Source organism: Bacillus rossius, chromosome 1 (assembly GCF_032445375.1).
Source record: "Bacillus rossius redtenbacheri isolate Brsri chromosome 1, Brsri_v3, whole genome shotgun sequence".
Lineage (NCBI taxonomy): Eukaryota > Metazoa > Arthropoda > Insecta > Phasmatodea > Bacillidae > Bacillus > Bacillus rossius.
Window position 1 is genome coordinate 119,156,725 of NC_086330.1, and position 19,616 is coordinate 119,176,340.

At 43.2% G+C, this 19,616-nt stretch overlaps 2 protein-coding genes across 6 annotated transcripts in view; one reads left to right on the forward strand and one right to left on the reverse strand.

The window, feature by feature from the left end:
* Nucleotides 1–9,687, reverse strand: part of LOC134543111 (serine/threonine-protein kinase GD17699-like) — a 115,337-nt gene extending 105,650 nt beyond the window's left edge. The window contains exons 1-2 of one of the 4 annotated variants that reach the window (XM_063387965.1): nucleotides 9,676–9,687; nucleotides 8,263–8,391 (exon numbers count right to left, since the gene is read on the reverse strand). Coding sequence is in view for 2 of the 4 variants with exons in the window: in XM_063387934.1 (XP_063244004.1) it covers nucleotides 8,263–8,451 (189 nt within the window). In the remaining 2 variants the exon portion in view is untranslated. Of the gene's footprint in view, nucleotides 1–4,769; nucleotides 4,894–8,262; nucleotides 8,879–9,675 lie in introns of those variants that run through there. The other 3 variants (XM_063387934.1, XM_063387942.1, XM_063387958.1) reach the window with 3 other exon arrangements.
* A 493-nt stretch (nucleotides 9,688–10,180) lies between these two features.
* Nucleotides 10,181–19,616, forward strand: part of LOC134543190 (AP-3 complex subunit mu-1) — a 117,670-nt gene continuing 108,234 nt past the window's right edge. Inside the window, exons 1-2 of one of the 2 annotated variants that reach the window (XM_063388086.1) lie at nucleotides 10,181–10,308; nucleotides 13,120–13,300. In XM_063388086.1, the coding sequence (XP_063244156.1) occupies nucleotides 10,220–10,308; nucleotides 13,120–13,300 (270 nt within the window). In that variant the 5' untranslated portion in view covers nucleotides 10,181–10,219. Of the gene's footprint in view, nucleotides 10,309–13,119; nucleotides 13,301–19,616 lie in introns of those variants that run through there. The other variant, XM_063388104.1, reaches the window with a different exon arrangement.

Genomic DNA, 19,616 nt, shown 5'->3' on the forward strand with positions numbered 1-19,616 from the left:
TCAATAAAATTTTTAATAAAAATATTTTAAACCTACATTTACGACATGGAGCTCGGAGTTCTCGGTTCGAACCCGGTGAAGGCAAAAAATAAAAAAAGCGACCAATCCTTCCTCCGTGGTGGGTGCTGGCAGACTGACCCCCACCACTTTGTTAATAGCATATATATCGCCAGTTAGCATGACGTCATGTCCACCATCTTGTCTTCGTTTGCTGGAAGCCATCATCATTGTATCGACGGCTAGAGTGCGCTGACACCATGTTAGTTTAATTCATACCCACTAGAGTGCGGTAATCATTTATTATTACTCTGACACACGCCATCTTGTCATTTGGCCGCCATCTTGGAATCGTGTAATTATTTAGCTATAAATTCGGGAAAAATTCCAAAATTCATTAAATAAATCAATCATTAATTTACATATTGATTCGCTCGACTCCTGTTCTTGGTTCGATACCTGATCGATGCAATAATGGCTAATTTTATGTAAAAAAATAATAATTTCAATAAACCATGTTCAAAATTCATTAAATAAATTTGTAATCTATATACTTTTTGCTTAGATAAATAAGGTCCTTGGTTCGATCCCTGGCCGATACAAAACAACTTTAATTTTAAAAAAGTATTACTAAAGTGGCAGGTTTGAGAAAATAAAAACACTGCAAGTTCTTTTAAAAAATGTATTACATAAATTCTACACTACTACCAGTACAAAAAAAATACACAGACAAATTACTAAAGTCTTGTGGATTTCTCTATTTCTGCATCTGCCACCCACGAATTAAAGTGAGGAGGGAAGCCCCACCACTTGACGTAGGACCGTCCATTTCTTCGTTTTATAATCTTCTCCACCAAGTACGTATCGGGATACATCGAAGGCTGAATCTCTTCGGCATAGAAGCCGCCACGGATATGTTTGTGGTCCACATCTTCAAGGTAGTAGGACCTAGGCTCTCATTCACGAACATGTGTCACACGGAAAAGTTCGGGACTCCAGTTCGCAGTGAAACCTTTCTCGAAGATACCTTTCTGCTTGGAGATTCGCACAATGTCACAGACGTTAGCTTTACGCTTTCGTGGATCTTTCTTCTTCGTGTTGGAAAACACTGTTTGGAGCAGGAGATTGTCCGTTACGTCCTTTGGCTTCATTTTCGTGGTAGAATGCACCGTGGAATTATACTCGCTTATTAGTTTCGGCAAGATATCAAGCCACTTGTAAATTCCGTTAGCCGTGAACTGTCGCCACATCTTGGAACGCAAAGTTCTGTTAAACCTTTCGACACGGAGGCTTTGACGTTACTAAATGTAGAGTAGTGTTTGATGCCATACTTCTTAATCAAAGCCTTGAAGGTTGCATTGTAGAATTCTTTCCCGAGGTCCGTTTGCAGGTGCGACGGTACACGTCCATCCCACAAAATATTTTTCATGGCCTTGGCTACGTCAGTTGCAGTCTTTGATTTTACAGATCTAGCCCAAGTGAACTTGCTATAAACATCGATGACTGTCAACATGTACTTGAAACCTTTATTCAATCGGGAATACGGTATCATCTCAACAAGGTCCGCCTGGAATAAATCATCAATTCCACGAACTATGACTTTGCGACGAAGGTATTTCCATTTAGCAGGAGCATGAAGTTCGCGAGCGATTCCGGTTCGACTCATTGTATGTAGCCGGATTCCCTCAGTTCTTCAAGTATGGAGACTATTTCGTTGATGTGTGAATAGTTTCCTACACTAAGCGAAGCGTGTAGAATTCTAAGACGATCAACTAATTCATTGGGGTCGTCCCAATATACATAGTCAAATATCTGACCACTTTATAGCTTTTTTAAACCTTCTCCATGTATTGTTAGTTCACTGAAGAAATTAGCGAGAATGTCGATTTTTTCATGATCTTCGTCTTTATATACACCACTATCTGGATCGTTATCGCGAAAATGTGCATTGGTTAGCTCTAGCAGTTTTTTTGTACTCTTGTAAGTCTTTGTGAGAATATCCTTTAGGCTCCCTGCGAAACAGCAATTCGTACAGACCCGGAGTCCCGCGCGTTTTGAACTCTTCTACGCGCACGATATTTCCTGATAGAAAGTCTATTTCTTTAGCACCGAGGAACCACTTATTATGTTTTCTGTACACTCCGTAGGTCGTGTCATTATTCCGGCTCGTAAACGATATCAGGTATGGTCGGACCATTGCATTGACTTGATGTCCCTTTTTCGGTATTTTTTTCTTGTACATGGACTCTGTACTCGTTAAGTCCTCTTCTTCTCGATCTGGTTCATACTTTCTCTTCTTTACAGTTGGCATTTCATCTTCAACTTCTGTCTTCATAATGATGGCTGGTTCTTCCTTGTTTTTAAGTTCGTCGAGGCGACTAGTGATTGGTTTAAATATCTCCTCATTTTCCATCTCTCGGGCAAGTTTGGTTCGTCTAGCAAGTAGATATTTTTCACGAACGGACTGTATAGCTCGATGAAGGTCACAGGCTAGGTCCGACATTGTACTAGCTGAAAACGTATTGCAAGACCTCCTTTTATACTTATTTATTCGTTCGCAGAAACTTCTTTCTTGTGTTTGACCAAATCCGAATTTGTTGACAAGTGAGATAGTGATTCTTTCAGACTACTTTGAAAAGTCCTCAAATCGTCACATCTTTGTGCATTCGATACTTCAATCATGTCGCGAATGCGAGAGTCCGAGGCTTCCACACGCTGGTCGATGGCAACGAGATAGTCTAGTAATTCGTTTTTCACACTTTCTACTTTTTGAGCCAGTAGCGAAATGTATTTGCGGATAACGTCGTAGTCATGAGACTTGAGAGCAGTCCATAAGTCTCGACTGCTACGACCGAATTTGGAAATGCTATGACTCATGTTAGACGATAAACTGATCGAAACCTCGTCTGTACCTGCCCTTATATAGAGGCCAGTCTTTGACTATAACTAGGAATCCGTGTTCTTCTTTCCAACACAAGTAGCACATGTCTTTGAATTCCTGGAATGTCATGTCGGTGTTTACGTGATCGTCATAAGCGTGACGTAAATTAAGTTCATCCATGCGAAAAAGCACTAAGACATTCGCGTTGTCTCGTAGGAGATGTTTTGGAATACGACTGTACGTCTTGACACAGGTAAACGCAGTCTACCTTGGAGTGTCTGCCCATGGAAAAGTACTCTTGTATTATGCCTTGCTTCTCGCACATTACATCGTCAAAAACAAACACGGAATTGGCTTTTGTTTCGCTTGAAGGTACCACATCTGCATTATCATTAAATGGAAAATACCCCAGACCATCCACCGATTGTAGAACCGTAGCTAGGCGCTGGTACTTTGACTGTTGCAACGACTTGGAATACAAGTAAACGTTTTCTAACCTAAGTCCGTTTGGTTCCTCCAGTAAACTCAGCAGAACCAACGTTTTGCCGCAGTTGGACGGACCCGCCATTATGCAACGTACGGCAGAAGGCAACAGTAAGCCATGTCGTGATTCTCGCGCACTAAATACATCGTCTTGCGTAATGTGCACGGGCAAACACACTTCTTGCTTGACGACTTGCATTGTACTGACGAAATAGTATAAAATCAAACACATTTATACTTTCTGGTCAGTTGTGCGTAATGACTCGAAGAGGTAAGAACAAAAAACACATCGGTCCAGGACTCGTGAACTCGCTGATCAACAATCTGCCGTTCGAGCTACACATTCCCGGCTACCGATTCTGTGGCCCCGGGACTAAACTATCGAAAAGGTTAGCTCGCGGTGACGTGGGCATTAATTCTCTCGACGAAAAGTGCAAGCAGCACGATATCGCATATTCATTAAGCAAGGATCTGGAATCTAGACACCGGGCCGACGAGATATTGGCACAGGAAGCCGAAGATATAAGTAAATCGCCGAACGCGGGACTAGGAGAGAAAATCGCAGCCTGGGGCGTTTCCAAAATCATGAAGGCAAACACCAAATTAGGACTGGGTGCTCGTCGAGCCAGCTCCATCAAGTCAAAGACTAACTCACGCAAGACCAAACGCAAGACTGGTGCAAGCGTGCAAAAAGCCAAGCAAAAATTACAGACTCTCGACAAGAAGATTATAGGAGGATTTCTTCCTTTGCTTTTGCCTGCATTGGGTGCTCTCGGCGGCCTCATCGGTGCAACGAGCGGTATAGTGCGGGCAGTCAACACTTCGAAGAATGAGCGCAAGCAGTTAAAAGAAGCACAGCGACACAATGCCAGAATGGAAGCCATTGCCATGGGTAAAAAAAAAGGCGCAGGACTGTACTTGCAACCTCACAAATCAGGTCGAGGCATGAGGAAGAAACGAATGAAAAAATCCTAAGTTCTTTGCTGAAACGTCCGCTCACCAATATAGATTTGATCAGGTACGCTCGAAAACTGAAAATACCAAATTTCCGAGGCGTGTTTATGCGATACACTTTACCCAGCAAGCTAAAAACACGTGAGCGCGCCATAATTAATTTAGATACGTCGGCGGGTCGCGGTACGCACTGGGTGGCTTATGTAAAGAATGCAAAATGGCCGAGTACTACGATAGTTTTGGAAATTTACGGCCTCCGCCAGAACTTAGGCGGTACCTTGGTCGAACCACTACATTGTTCTACAATTACGAAACCGAACAGAAGTCTAATCAAACAAACTGCGGACACTTGTGTCTTCGCTTTTTAACAAACAAAAATTAGCTTACAGATAAAAATTGCTACTTAAAGGTTGTGCAGTGATGATAATTTATTAGTCATGTCGATAACACTTACCTTGACAGTTCACGCATCTGAGCTGCGGGCGGTTCATTTCCCGCTTCTGGATTTAGACGGAGAATGGTGTATCGGACTCGTAGATTTTCAAACGTATAATGCCATACCTAATATCGACGAAGAAAACTGCAAGATCTGCTTCCTGAAAAGCGATGGGACCGCTCATGAAATACAGTTACCTGTTGGCTCTTACGAAATTGACGACATTGCAAAGTACATCAGGGATATGTTACCACAGGATGTAGACTTTCAACTGCGTGGAAATCCAAACACTCAAAAAATCATTCTAACATGCAGTGAAAATGTCGACTTTACGAAACCTGGGACCATAGGTACGATGCTCGGATTCGAATCAAAGGTGTATGATACAGGAAGAATGTACGAATCTACGCGCGCAGTAAAAATTTTGCCTGTGAATGTCATAAGAATAAACTGTAATTTGGCAAGTGGAACGTATCTCAACGGAAGACTAAGCAACATGCTGCACGAGTTTTCGCCGATGGTCCCGCCAGGATATAAACTGGTAGAAGTACCGCAAAGTATCATTTACGTTCCAGTCGTCGTGAAGTGTGCACACGAAGTCGTCGTCAGAATCGTTGACCAGCGAGAACTATTGGTGAATTTTCAAGACGAAGAAATTTCATTACGTCTGCACTTGAAGCGATGGGCATAAAGTTCGTAACACCGAACAGTTATAAAAGAAATCGTATTGAGGTGAATAATATCAGTTCTCTACCAGACATCGGTGCATTAACACCTGACAACATAAAGTATCTTCTCAGTATTGGACAAGTGACGAATAAATATGGAAGACGAAATCCTCAACGTGGAAGATCCGGTCATTTTTGAAGACAGCATTACGAAAATGGAATTGCACGAGTACCAGCCTTTCCTGCTCGGACCGTACGCACTACCATCGGAAGTACGCATTGCTGTACAGCACCAAGATATTTGTACTTTACCTTCGCAGTCATTTCTACGTATAAGAGGCACGCTGACAGAAGCGGATGGTACGCACCCGACAACGACATCAATATCCTGCAATGGTATTCTTCACCTAATCGAGCGCATTACATATGTACTCAATGGTGTCGAGGTAGACCAGACGAGAGATGTAGGAATAACATCTGCTATGAAAAATTACCTTTCGCTCACATCAAATGAACTGTCTGCTGCAAAGATGGCCGGTTGGGCTCTCGAGGATGAATATAAGCTTCCGGTTTATGCCAAAGGGAAGTTCGAAGTTTGTGTTCCTCTGTCCATGCTTCTTGGATTTGCTGAGGACTACAAGCATATAATCATTAATTCGAAACAAGAGCTCGTACTGCTTCTAGCCAACACGCAAATTAATGCAATTGTCGCCGCTGCAGAAAACCCTTAAGATGTCTCGCTAACACTACAGTCTATCGAGTGGATGCTGCCCCACATCCAAGTGAGCACCGTTGAACGAGTCAAGATGTTGAAGAACATAGAAAATGGCAAGAACTTCGATGTGCCATTCCGATCCTGGAGCCTGGAAACATATCCTGGCTTGCCTCATAGTCAGCGTATCAATTGGATAGTAAAGTCCAGCTTCGCTACGGAAAAACCAAGATACATCATCGTCGGGCTTCAGACTGGAAGACAGCTCAATGCAGGAGTAAGTCGCTCCGTATTCGATAACTGCCAAATACGTTATGTAAAAATATTTTTAAACAGCGAAAGTTATCCGTACGTTGACATGAACATGGATTTTGAAAGTGGAAGATTTCTTCTCGCATTTCAAATGTACGCCAAGTTTCAGGAAGCTTACTATGGGCGGAGACAGTCACCGATACTGAGTCCCAACAGTTTCAAGAACAAGGCTCCGTTAATGGTGTTTGACGTTTCCAAACAGGATGATCGAATAAATTCAAACATCATCGAATGTAGGATCGAGATAACGACTAGCGGAAATATTCCACCAAACACCTATGCTTTTTGTCTGATATTTCACGATCGGCTTGCATCGTACAATTGTCGAGAAAAACTTGTGAAAATTCTGACATAAACACTGTTTCGTTTTCGATGATAATTTAGTTACGACCGAGAATTGCTAGCGACAAGATGTACTGCAACCTGCAAGGTTTCCAGAGTCAAAATGGATTCGTTCTCAAGGAAATTAGCGTCACCTCCGGAGACAAGACTCGAACTCGCACGTTCCGACCTCCGTATACTTGGAAACTACTAGACGAAAAAAGTAAACGGTCGAATGAATGGCTATGTAAATATTATCACGGACTAGAGTGGGACGAAGGAAAAATTCCGTACCACCAAGTGAAAAACACTATTGAAGATTTACTAGTTCAAAACGAAATAATCTACGTTGCCGGACCTGAACAGAAGAAATGGCTGAGCAAGTTGTGTGATGCGTCAGTTGTATTTTTAGACCTACAGACCGACTACACCTGTCCTTCCCTGCGCAAGCTTAGTACAATATACGAAGCTAAGCAGCCAAACGACAAGTTTGAACATGACTGTGCCTGTACAAACTTTTAGTTAATGCAGAAATGGCACACACAGTGTTAGTAGGAGCCTGCATATATATAAATGACGTACATCCGTACGTGCCTTCAGTTGTAGTTCGATCTGCAAGACGATGTTTACGTTTCATCCTGCTAACGTGTACATGAGCATAAGACCTAGCTTCAGCAGTGTCGAGTACAGCTACTGGTATTCCGGGTATCTACGTACATATACAGAAACCTGTGATGGAGGCGCTCAGCATTGGTGGTTTGCGCACTTTCCTGTGTCCTACGAACCGACTCAGCAGCTGTTGGATTGTTGCGACCCTAGAAACTGTGCCGTCTATCACATGAGACCACACACAATCCTTCCTGCTAGCATCGCTGAGGTAGTCGCCTCGACTGCACATGCAACACCAAACATGAGCGTGTTGCAACCTGTTGCGACCTGTGATGATACTACGCAGGCGTCCAAACGACGTGTGTCTCGTCGTCGAAGTTCAGGCAGTGAATCTGTCCCAACTATCACTGAGCCAAAGCCCAGGCGCAGACGTGGTCACAGACGTCATCGACCATGTCTTGCCGGAGTTGTCGACGTCACAGAAGATGGCCAGCTGGAAACCAGTGTTCCTGATCCCGTGACCTGCGAACCAGTTGGAACCGGAGTCGACGAGGCAGTTCGTGCGGCATTAAAGACTTTGCTTGCAAAAATGCTTGATTCCTTAACCTAATGTGTATTTGTGTAATTTTTATAAATAAATGTGTAAAACTTGAACTTGTGTGTTTTTTATTTCTATAATTTTTAGGTACCTATTAAAAATAATTTTAAATACAGACAATATTTTGACTCATGTAGTACTTATTCCAGTAGACCGCGGGTATATAAGCGAGGTTCAGATGAGTGGTCCCTCAGTTCACCTCTGGCCGCGTTGCAGTACGGACCTGCTCTCTTCAGTAAGTTTCGTGAGATTTAGTTACTGCTCCAATGTCGACCGGGGTAGACTGTTTACCTGCAGCAGCGGGGACCTCGATGGCAGCAACAATGTTGATGGAGATCCCGATACCGGCTGCGGAGGAGACCACGACAGCGGAGAGCTCAATGGCTGCGGTGTCGACAGATGTGGAGATCCCGGTACCGACTGCGGAGGAGACATCGATACGTGCTGTTCCATCATCAGCTGAAGTTTCGCCAGTAACATTGAATACTTCAATTAATGAAGAGCGATCATTGCGTCAGTGCAAATACTGTGGTGCATCAATAACCTGCAGTAGGTCTCTGACAATCTCTCGAGAGACATATAAGTGCGACAAATGCGATAAGGTTTTTTCGCATTGTAACAGTATGGATAGTCACAAGATTTTGCGCATAGGAAAAGAATCAAGTGCTAGTATGCTTCCATACCATCAGACATCCTCATTTATTGCTTTACCTGAGGCAATAGTCAACAAAAGAGCAGTAGTTAATTGCCAAAACTTGAAGGACCAGTTTTGTTTTAAATGGAGTATTTTGGCAAGATTTGTCGAGGGAAGTTATCAAAACCGTGTTTATAAGAGGTATTATGCTTTGGAGAATAAGTACAACTTTGATGGTCTGTACTATCCGCGACCATTAAATCAGATAAAAAGAAATTTAGATGAATAACCCTGAAGTTTCAGTTAATGTGTATGCGCTAAATGAGGATAATAAGGTGTGTCCGATTCGGGTAACCAAACAAGAAAGAAAAAATCATTTCGATTTGTTGTTTGTGACAAATGAAAGTGGTGCTACACACTACTGCTACATCAAAAACTTCTCCCGACTTGTGAGACCCCAGGTTACGAAACATCAACATAAGATTTATGTTTGTAAGATGTGCTTTAAGTATTTCGCTAATCAACCTCGAAAATCAGGACTTACAACTATACAGTGTCTTGAACAGCACAAGATTAAATGCGGAAATAATTCTTAACCAAAACTTTAGTAATTTGTATTGACGTCCCTCGGCTTCTGGTCCCTGATTCCCCGTTTACGTAATAGTCCTGTTGTGCCCATTCTGCTCTCGTCGGTGAGGTGTGGGTCCAGGCCGACGTGGCCGGGACCGGGAAATACGGGACCTGGAGGGAGAGTGAGGTGAGGAAGAATGGTAGGCGGTACCAAGGATAACTCGATGTTAACAGTTATTCGAGCCCCTTTTATTGTAGTTTTGAGAGCCTGCCGCAGCCTGGCGGATCCGTCGCGGAACGAGCGCCCTTCCCACGACGACCCGGACTCCCGGAAGACCGTCCTGTCCGTTAGCACGTCCCGACACTGACTGCAAATTTCCCCACGAAACAATGTCCTCGATTAAAAATCGCTCCACAAAGACGCGTGATACGTGCGCGGTCCGTTACGTAATAAGTCTCGTAATGACTGCGAAGGTTCGGCGGTTCGAGACTACGCTTACGCGTTCTAGGACGTTCGACTGATGACGTAACTCGTAACTCGTAAACTCAACCGGGTGAGCGACTCGGCGGATGCAGATCAGCTGCCGCGGCAACCCGTGCAGTGGCACTGTCGCCGGACCACGAGCTCGGAAGACGCGCCTCGCGATCAGCGCGGAGCGGCGTGCACGTCTGTCCCTGAACGAGCCCTGAGCAACACTGCCCTTCCCCGCCCGCCAGCGGGCCACGGCCCGCGGGCCGCGGGGGAGGGGAGGAGAAATCGGCCGGCGTGGGAGAGGCCCCCCCTTGCGAAACGCCAGGCTGCGATTACATACTAGCACTGCGAAACATTTGAGAAAATTACAAGATCATTTACACACTTGACGAGACATTAATCTAAAGTAAATTTACACAAGAATTAATAAATTACGATTACATTATTTACACACTTATTGAGGTTCGCGACCATTTGAAAAATACATAAAGCGGAATTATTTGTAACACTAAAGAAGCCCACTGGCATGCTAGGGCGCACACGGGTGCGTCCCTGGCCGTCGCACTACACAGATGGTGCACTGGGGGGACAGACTCCCTCAGGCCCACGTCGGTGGCCAGGTGCGGCCTCTGCAACTGGGAGGGTACGACGACTGTCGTCAGTATGTGTATTTTTTTGTACTGGTAGTAGTGTAGAATTTATGTAATATTTTTTTTAAAAGAACTTGCAGTGTTTTTATTTTCTCAAACCTGCCACTATAGTAATACTTTTTTAAAATTAAAGTTGTTTTGTATCGGCCAGGGATTGAACCAAGGACCTTAGTCGATCCAAGCAATCAGTATATAGATTACAAATTTATTTAATGAATTTTGAACATGGTTTATTGAAATTATTATTTTTTTACATTAAATTAGCCATTATTGCATTGATCAGGTATCGAACCAAGAACAGGAGTCGAGCGAATCAATATGTAAATTTATGATTGATTTATTTAATGAATTTTGGAATTTTTCCCGAATTTATAGCTAAATAATTACACGATTCCAAGATAGCGGCCAAATGACAAGATGGCGTGTGTCAGAGTAATAATAAATGATTACCGCACTCTAGCGGGTACGAATTAAACTAACATGGTGTCAGTGCACTCTAGCCGTCGATACAATGATGATGGCTTCCAGCAAACGAAGACAAGATGGTGGACATGACGTCATGCTAACTGGCGATATATATGCTATTAACAAAGTGGTGGGAGTCAGTCTGCCAGCACCCACCACGGGGAAAGGATCGGTCGCCATTTTTATTTTTTGCCCTCACCGGGTTCGAACCGAGGACTCCGCATATCAGTTATATCTACACGTTCGTTATATTGCTAAAAAATAAATTATATAATGAAACAAATCGTTTAAATTAATATGGTGTTTCCTTAAAGTTGAGTGCCAGTTAGTAAGTGCTGTACGGGGAGTGACACGATAAATTAAATGTTTTATTATAGCTAACACATCAATCTACAGAATATAATATCAATTATATACCAACACATACGTTTTATACCTTTAAAAAATGTTGTATTGAACTAGTTGTTTAGATATTATGTTTCCTTATTGTTGAGTGTCATTTAGGATGTACTGTACATTGTTGACACGACAATTTAAATATTTATGTGTTGCGGGCATATATCTGCACAGAATAGCAAACCAGCTTTACTCATGCACGTACATTTTATAATTTAAAATAAAATAAATTGTTACCGTAACTAGTTGTTCGAAATGTGGTGTGGCCTTATGGTTCATGGCCATTTTGAAAGTGCTGTACGTTGAATGACAACACAAATTTAATATTTCTGTAAAGGTGACACATCACTGTACAGAATAGCATACGAGTTTTATTTCTGCAAGTAAGTTTAATACCTTAAAATAAAATATATATTAAACGAATTGCTTAAATATTGTGTTTCCATATTGTTGAGTGCCATTTTGGAAGTGATGTACGGGGAGTGACAGGACAAATTAAATGTTTAATAATAGCTAATACATCACCGAACAGAACAGCATATCACTTATATACCTATACTTTCGTTATATTGCTAAAAATAAAATATATAACTGAAGCAGTGCGGGCACTGCTTAGCATTCCTTCCCCTCCTTTCACCTCCCCTCTTCTCCTTTCCCCTCCCTTCCCAGTCGCGCCACGAGCGCACGCTGACGTGTATTGTTCTCGGCCTTTATAACCTCGGCGCCCCCTAAAAACCAGTCATGACCAAACCAAAAAGCGGACAGAAATGTCCAAGCGCCCGCCCTTGCTTAGTAGATATATTCTACTCTTCCAACTCTTCTTCCTGAGCCATCCTTCTACTCCCGTAGCCAACCCGCATGTAATTAATGCATGAATTTTTGCATCCCGCATGTAAGTGCCCAGGGTTTTCCCTGTGTCTATGCAGATTTTACCTGGGCCCAACTTATCTAGTTTTAGTCTAGAATAGTCAGTGAGGGGAGTTAGTCATGGCGCCAATCGCTGCCATGGCTGGCCAATCCCCTCCTAGCACACGATGCATGCACCCTCTCCCGCATGGCTACCCCTGCATGATTAGAGCGTATAGGCTTCGGCCTGAGACGCACTTAGAGTCTGTCCCTAATCCAGACCCCTCCCAAACACACTTAGTTTTAATTTAGGTTATGAAAAAAAAAAATTTGCCGCAGTCTATCGGTCGTCTGACTCGAAGGCTGTCACTTGGGGCTGGCGTCGTGTTGGTATGTACTCGGCTGTGAAACTTAGCTTCTGTAATTTTCTGTAATTAGTATGTTCCTTTATTCTTGCTTGCGCGTTGTGGCCGCGCTTTCATCTTTGCTTGTTTGCCATGAGTTGTAATGTTTGTAAGCCCTCTTGGACCCTTCAGGTCATTGCTTGATTTAGTTCTTTGCCATAGTTTCTTTTGCTCACGCCGTGTTCTACCTGTAGCTTATGTAATATTGTTTTTCTGCGGTTATATATGGGCACGCCACGATGGCTTTGGACACTTCTTGTCAAGCCGCGTCGTAACGGTAATGGTAATTGTAATTGTAATTGTAATTGTGATTTATTTCTTTCTTGCTGTTGGTTTAGCCTAGCGGCCCAAATGATTTGTGCTATGTCAAACGCGTCGTCAGTTGGCCCCATTTATCTCAACATTATTTTAACTGTATTTGTATGAATGATTCCCGCGTGATGTATTGCTATTGCAACGACTTATATTATATGCATTGTATGCATGTTTTGTCTCTATATTTTTTATAAATAAATTGCTTTGTTATTTCGCATTTTGACTTCATTTTTTGCAGCACCAGCATACCACGGTCGTGGGTCTTAGTGCAAAGACCCCTTGTTATTTCTCCATTTTCAGTTGTATCCCAGTTGTTGCGGCTACAACTTCTGCGCTACTCTGCTTCGGCAGTGGTTTTGCTGTGTTTTGCTTGTTTTCTTTCATGACCATGAGAAGCTCGGGAGTCAGTTGGATCTACCGGCTTCACCGCGACGAGCTGATACGGTATCTCGAGGAGAACCAGCTGCCTGCCACAGCGAGCGACACCGTGGCTGACATGCGCGCCCGGCTCGTTCAATTTATACGCGAGGTCAGTGACGTCTCGTCTGGTGTTCCGACGGCGCAGCCCACACTGGAAGTAAGTCCGGCTCCCGATAATTCCTTTTCTCAAAAATTATTTTTCTCTGTTCTCAAATCCCTTTCTGTGTTGAGTGGTAGTGAGCCGAGGCCTATTCTATTTTTTTTTTTTTTTTTTTTTACAGGCTGAGCGCCTCGCTAAATTTAAATTGGTGTCAGCTGGCACCATTATGAAAGCTCTGCTTAGTAAGTGTACTGGCGTGTATGTGTCTAGACTAACAGAGGCTATCGTACAGAAGGTCGATTTTCATACTTTTAAGACGTCGGTACTTCGTGCTGTGTGTCCGCCGCGCGTCATGGATGCGTGTACGCGCGATTTGATTTTCAGGTTTCAGCGTCCTAGTGAGTCAGTCACTCATTACATTGATGAGGTTGTTTCCTATGTCGATGTTTTGGAAATTGACGTCGCTGAGCCTGAGTTAGTACAGCTTATTTTAGGCAACTTTGCGCCCCATGTGCTCACCAACTGTGGTAGGTTAGCTATACCTACCACCCTTGATGCTTTGCGTGCCTGGGGTAGTGAGGTAGAGGCGCGGTTATTAGCGGTGTGTAAATACGAGGCTGAGTTCTCGCCTCCCGCTAGGTCTACGTCCGTGTCACGTGTTCGTGACAGGGATTTCACAGCTTACAGGTTACTTCAGACTTTCGTGGCAGTGACGCATACGATGCTGACGCTTTGTTTTACGCATGCATGAAGATAATAGTCGTCGGAATCCCCCCTTTGTGCCTCGCCTTCATGACAGCTCACGTGCGCGGCATTCGCCACCATGTAGATTTGATAGCGGGTCGCGTACGCACTCTCTCGCTCGCGGTGCGGCTGATGTAATTCCTCCCCCTGACCACACGTCTGCCCAGCCTCTTGACACTTCCCAGCCGCGCCGGCGTTTGACTGGCGGCGCTGTTGCCACTTCTCCGCAGTCAGTACAGAATGTTACAACATTCACTCGCGCTCGCTGCGCAAACTGTTTCGTGTTTGGAGTAAGGCCATCCTCACATTTCAAAATCGCAACTTATATTATTGAATCTGAAAGAGGATCATTTGTAAGGTTTGTTTAACCATAATTACCATTTGATCAATCATTTTTTAATAAATATATATAATTTTAAAAAAACGCGAAGCTAACCCTCCCCCCCCTCCCACAAACCTAAACCACATTTAAAAATCACAACTTTTGTTATTGAATCTGGAAGAGGATAATTTGTTCAAGTTTGATCAACGAAAAGTACCATTTGATCAATCATAGATTCAATAAGTAGTATAGGATAGCCGGTCCGGGGACAGGCTTCAGGCTGTGGAGCCGGAGCCGGTGTCCGCCATCTTGGATTTGTGACGTCACGGCGGCAAAAATTCCTCAAAATTCCTCAGAATTGACTCAAAATGACTCAAAATTTCCCGTTTTAAGAAAAAAATTCCCGTTTTCGAGGGAAAAATTCCCGTTTCGAGGGAAAATTTCCCGTTTTATTCCTCAAAAATCCCAGCGGCTGAAAATTACTAAAACTGGCTTAAGCATCCTTAAGTAAAGCCAGCGTTAAGCCATTTATAGGATTATGACGTCACCGCTGCAGTTTCCGTTACGCCCGCCATATTTAAATTTACTATCTAATTTTAATGAAATAAATTTTTTTTAAATTTATAAAAAAATTCAATTAATAAAATTTTTATAAAAAATATTTAAAAAGCATACTTTTTCGACACGGAGCTCGGAGTCCTCGGTTCGAACCCGACGAGTGCAAAAAATAAAAATGACGACCGATCCTTCCCTCGTGGTGGGTGCTGGCAGACTGACTCCCACCACTTTTTATCATCATCTAGTATGACGTCATGGCCGCCATCTTGTCTTCGATGCTGGAAGCCATCATCATTGTATCGTCGGCTACAGTGCGCCGATGACATGTTAGTTTAATTCGTATCCGCTAGAGTGCAGTAATCATTTATTACTGTGACACCCGCCATCTTGAAATTTGGCCGCCATCTTGAAAATCCGTAATTATTTAGCTAGAAATTCGGGAAAAGTTCCAAAATTCATTAAATAAATCACTCATTAATATACATATTGATTCGACCAGTTTCATTCCTTGGTTCGATACCCGATCGTTGCAATAATGTTTAATCTTATGTAAAAAAAAAATAATTTAAATAAACCATGTTCAACATTCGTAAAGAGACTCTAAATCCTCTACGACCACCATCCTATCAGACATCAAGACCACCATATTGGAAATGTGTAATTTTAATGCTAGAGATCCGGGAAAAAGTTCAGAAATCATTAAATAAATTTCCGATCCATATACTGATTAATTAGATCGACTAAGGTCCTTGGTACGATCTAGGATGATGCAAAAAAAATTAAATATAACATCAATTTAACATAATAGTAACAGGTTCGAGGAATTAAACACCGCAAGTTCTTTTACAAACATAATATTTATTACATAATTTCTATTCTACTACAGGATCACTTACGAAAGCCAGCAAACTTATAATCATTTAGTTCCGCAGCGGTGTGAAATGACTAATTCTTAGCTCCAATCGGTTTATACTAGACAGAGTCCAGCCAGAACCTTTACAGACATAGTCCACCTCTTCTTGACAGAGTTTCTGGATACCGTTTTTAACAGTTTGCTTCACATCGTTAGAACTGTAAATTACTGCAGCCGATGTCTTGAATGCACACTTCTTCACTTTGTCATCGAACGGATATGGCTTTCCATATATACAGTCCAACCACAAGTTATATTTCAAAGGTCCGTTTGTTGCTACTTCATCAGTAAGCTGATTGATTATCTTTTGTCTGATATCGTCAAGAAAATTACAAATGTCCTTCGACTCACCGAACGTATTTAGATAATAGTAGTCTTTCAATGTTCCACGAAATACAGACTGCGCCAAGTAGAAGCCATTATCGTTCACTTGTAATGCTCCGAACACAGTCTTAGGTTTAGTTCCATGTTCAGGCGTCATAACAATCGGTTGCTGGGCATCTGATTTTTTGGTTGTACGCTTTCGTGTCTCCAATCTAAAGCGAGGAGTCGAAATGTCGGCAGGTAGTTCAGCAGTAGGAGCACAGACTCCACCTTTACATTTTTTCGCATGATGTCGCAAACTGTCAATTCGAGTAAACCATTTAAGGCACTCATCACATCGAAACTTCATGCGAGAAGGATTCTTCGTGCATTTGCTCCGCTCATGTCTTCGTGCATCATGGGAAAATGCGAACGACGTATCACAGTAGCTGCAAGGATACCGTGGTGATGAAGACGATCCTTTCAGACCCGATCCAGATACAGACGTTGCAACAGTAGTACCATTTCCAGGCATACTCTTATGCACATCGATGCATCGTTGTTGCGACGAAACCTTTACTTTCTGCCGCACAGCAGGACCTTTGCATGCCTTCATGTGCGTTTTCATATTATCTTTTCTGGCAAACTGCTTATGACATTTCTACCAAACAAACATTTTACGATATAGGTTCTTGGCACATTCGCTCCTCTCGTGTCGCCGAGCATTGCTGTTGTTTGAGAAAATCTTGTCGCAGTAACAGCACCGATGTTCGCTAGTTGTCAAATCAGCATCCATTGAAGTCTCCATCGAGGTCGTATCGTAGATCGTCATGGTTTCCTGCACATCCAGCTCAGTAGTCATTAAGCTATCTTCTGCTGGTGGTATCACATCTGTTGAAATCTCCTCCAATGTTGACGTCGTCGTCGTTGCCAACGGGATCTGCTCCACCATTGTCGTCGCTGACGTCAAGGTTCCCGTAGACGATGGTACAACGTCCATCGTGTTCGGCGTTAAAGTCGGTAAAGATGCCATCGAGTTCTCAAGAACAGCTAATTACGCGACTTATGCACCAGATGAAATAATCTAGGTGACCCTTACACCGTCGACGACAGTAACAAACTGAGCGACCTGCTGTCTAGGACTCGCTTATATACATGCACCGGATGGAATAATACGCAAGTCAAATCAAGAACCATTTACTATAATACTAGAGTCAAAACAACATTAAAAATAGAAGGACCATCAACGAAAAGGCAACACATTTGGAAGCACCGACAACGAAAAGGCAGCACATTTGGAAGCACCGACAACGAAAAGGCAGCACATTTGGAAGCACCGACAACGAAAAGGCAGCACATTTGGAAGCACCGCCAACGAAAAGGAAGCACATTTGGAAGCACCGACAAAGAAAAGGCAGCACCGACAACGAAAAGGAAGCACATTTGGAAGCACCGACAAAGAAAAGGCAGCACCGCCAACGAAAAGGAAGCACATTTGGAAGCACCGGCAACGAAAAGGCAGCACATTTGGAAGCACCGACAACGAAAAGGCAGCACCGACAACGAAAAGGAAGCACATTTGGAAGCACCGACAAAGAAAAGGCAGCACCGCAACGAAAAGGAAGCACATTTGGAAGCACCGACAACGAAAAGGCAGCACCGCCAAAGAGAAGACAACGAAAAGGCAGCACCGCCAAAGAAAATACAGCGCATTTGGAAGCACCGACAACGAAAAGGCAGCACCGCCAACGAAAAGGCCGCACCGCCAACGAAAAGGAAGCACCATCAACGAAAAGGCAGCACCGCCAACGAAGAGGAAACACATTTGGAAGCACCGACAAAGAAAAGGCAGCACCGCCAACGAAAAGGAAGCACATTTGGAAGCACCGACAACGAAAAGGCAGCACCATCGACGAAAAGGAAGCACATTAATTTGTCATTGACTCCAATATTCATTGGCTCCAATATTCATAGGCTCCAATATTCATTGGCTCCAATATTCATTGGATCCAATATTCATTGGCTCCAATATTCATTGGCTCCAATATTCATTGACTCCAATATCCATGAGCTCCAATATCAATTGGCTCGAATTGCTCCAAAAGGTTCCATCAGCCTTTTGGCTCCAACAGTCTTTTGGCTCCGATAGTCATTGGCTCCAATAGTCATTGGCTACAATATTCATTGGCTCCAATAATCATTGACTGCAATATTCATTGGTTCCAATATTCATTGGCTCCAATATTGATTGGCTCCAATATTCAATGGCTCCAATATTCATTGACTCCAATATTCATTGGCTCCATCAGTCATTGACAACTACAGTCTTTTGGTCCCAAAAGTCTTTTGGCTCCAAATATATTAGGTTAGAATTCTTCGAGTCTAAGAGACTATGAGACCACATGGCTACGAGTCTAAAATGATCTAGCTGGTTACGAGTTATACATGGCTTGCGAGGCTACAGAGCTACGAAGTTTCTAGTACACAGGTTTACATGACTGCGAGGATACAGGACTACAAGTCTGCAAGAGTACTTGACTACGAAGGTACTCGTCTACATGACTCCAGTTACCGCATCTGTCTTCGACTGAATTTTCTCTTTTGCCCCAACTGCTCCATCAGCATTATGTTATAAGATTACAAGGCCTCTTGCTCACGTAGCTTCAAGTCTACGAGCCTCCAATGCATCATGACTACGAGACTACGAGCCATGAGGTTACGAGTCTATGCGATTGCGAGTCTTCTAGGTTACGTTATCGCGAGGCTATAGGACTACGAAGCTTCCAGAACGCATGGTTACGAGACTGCGAGGCTACAATTCTACGAGGTCCCAAGACATCCTGGCTACGCGACTACGAGCCATGAGGTTACGAGACTACGTGACTACGAATCTTCAAGTTTACGAGACTGCGAGGCTACAGAGCTACGAAGCCTCTAGTACACAGGTTTACGTGACTGCGAGGATACAGGACTACCAGTCTGCATTAGTACTTGACTACGAAGCTACTCGTCTACAAGGCTACAATTACAGCATCTGTTTTCGTCAGAATTTTCTCTTTTGCTCCAACTGCACCACCAGCATTATGTTATAAGATTACAAGGCCGCTTGCTTACGTAGCTTCAAGTCTACGAGGATACTTGGATACGTAGCTTCAATTCTACGAGGTCCTAAGACTTCATGACTACGCGACTTCGAGCCATGAGGTTACGAGATTACGTGACTACGAATCTTCATGTTTACGAGACTGCGAGGCTACAGAGCTACGAAGCCTCTAGAAAACGAGTTTATGTGACTGCGTGGATACAGGAATACAAGTCTGCATGAGTTCTTGACTACGAAGCTACTCGTCTACAAGGCTCCAGTTGACACATCTGTCTTCGATGGAATTTTCTCTTTTGCTACATCTACACCATCAGCATTATGTTATAAGATTACAAAGCTACTTGCTTACGTAGCTTCAAGTCTACAAGGCTCCAATACATCATGACTACGAGACTACGAGCCATGAGGTTACGAGACTATGCGATTGCAA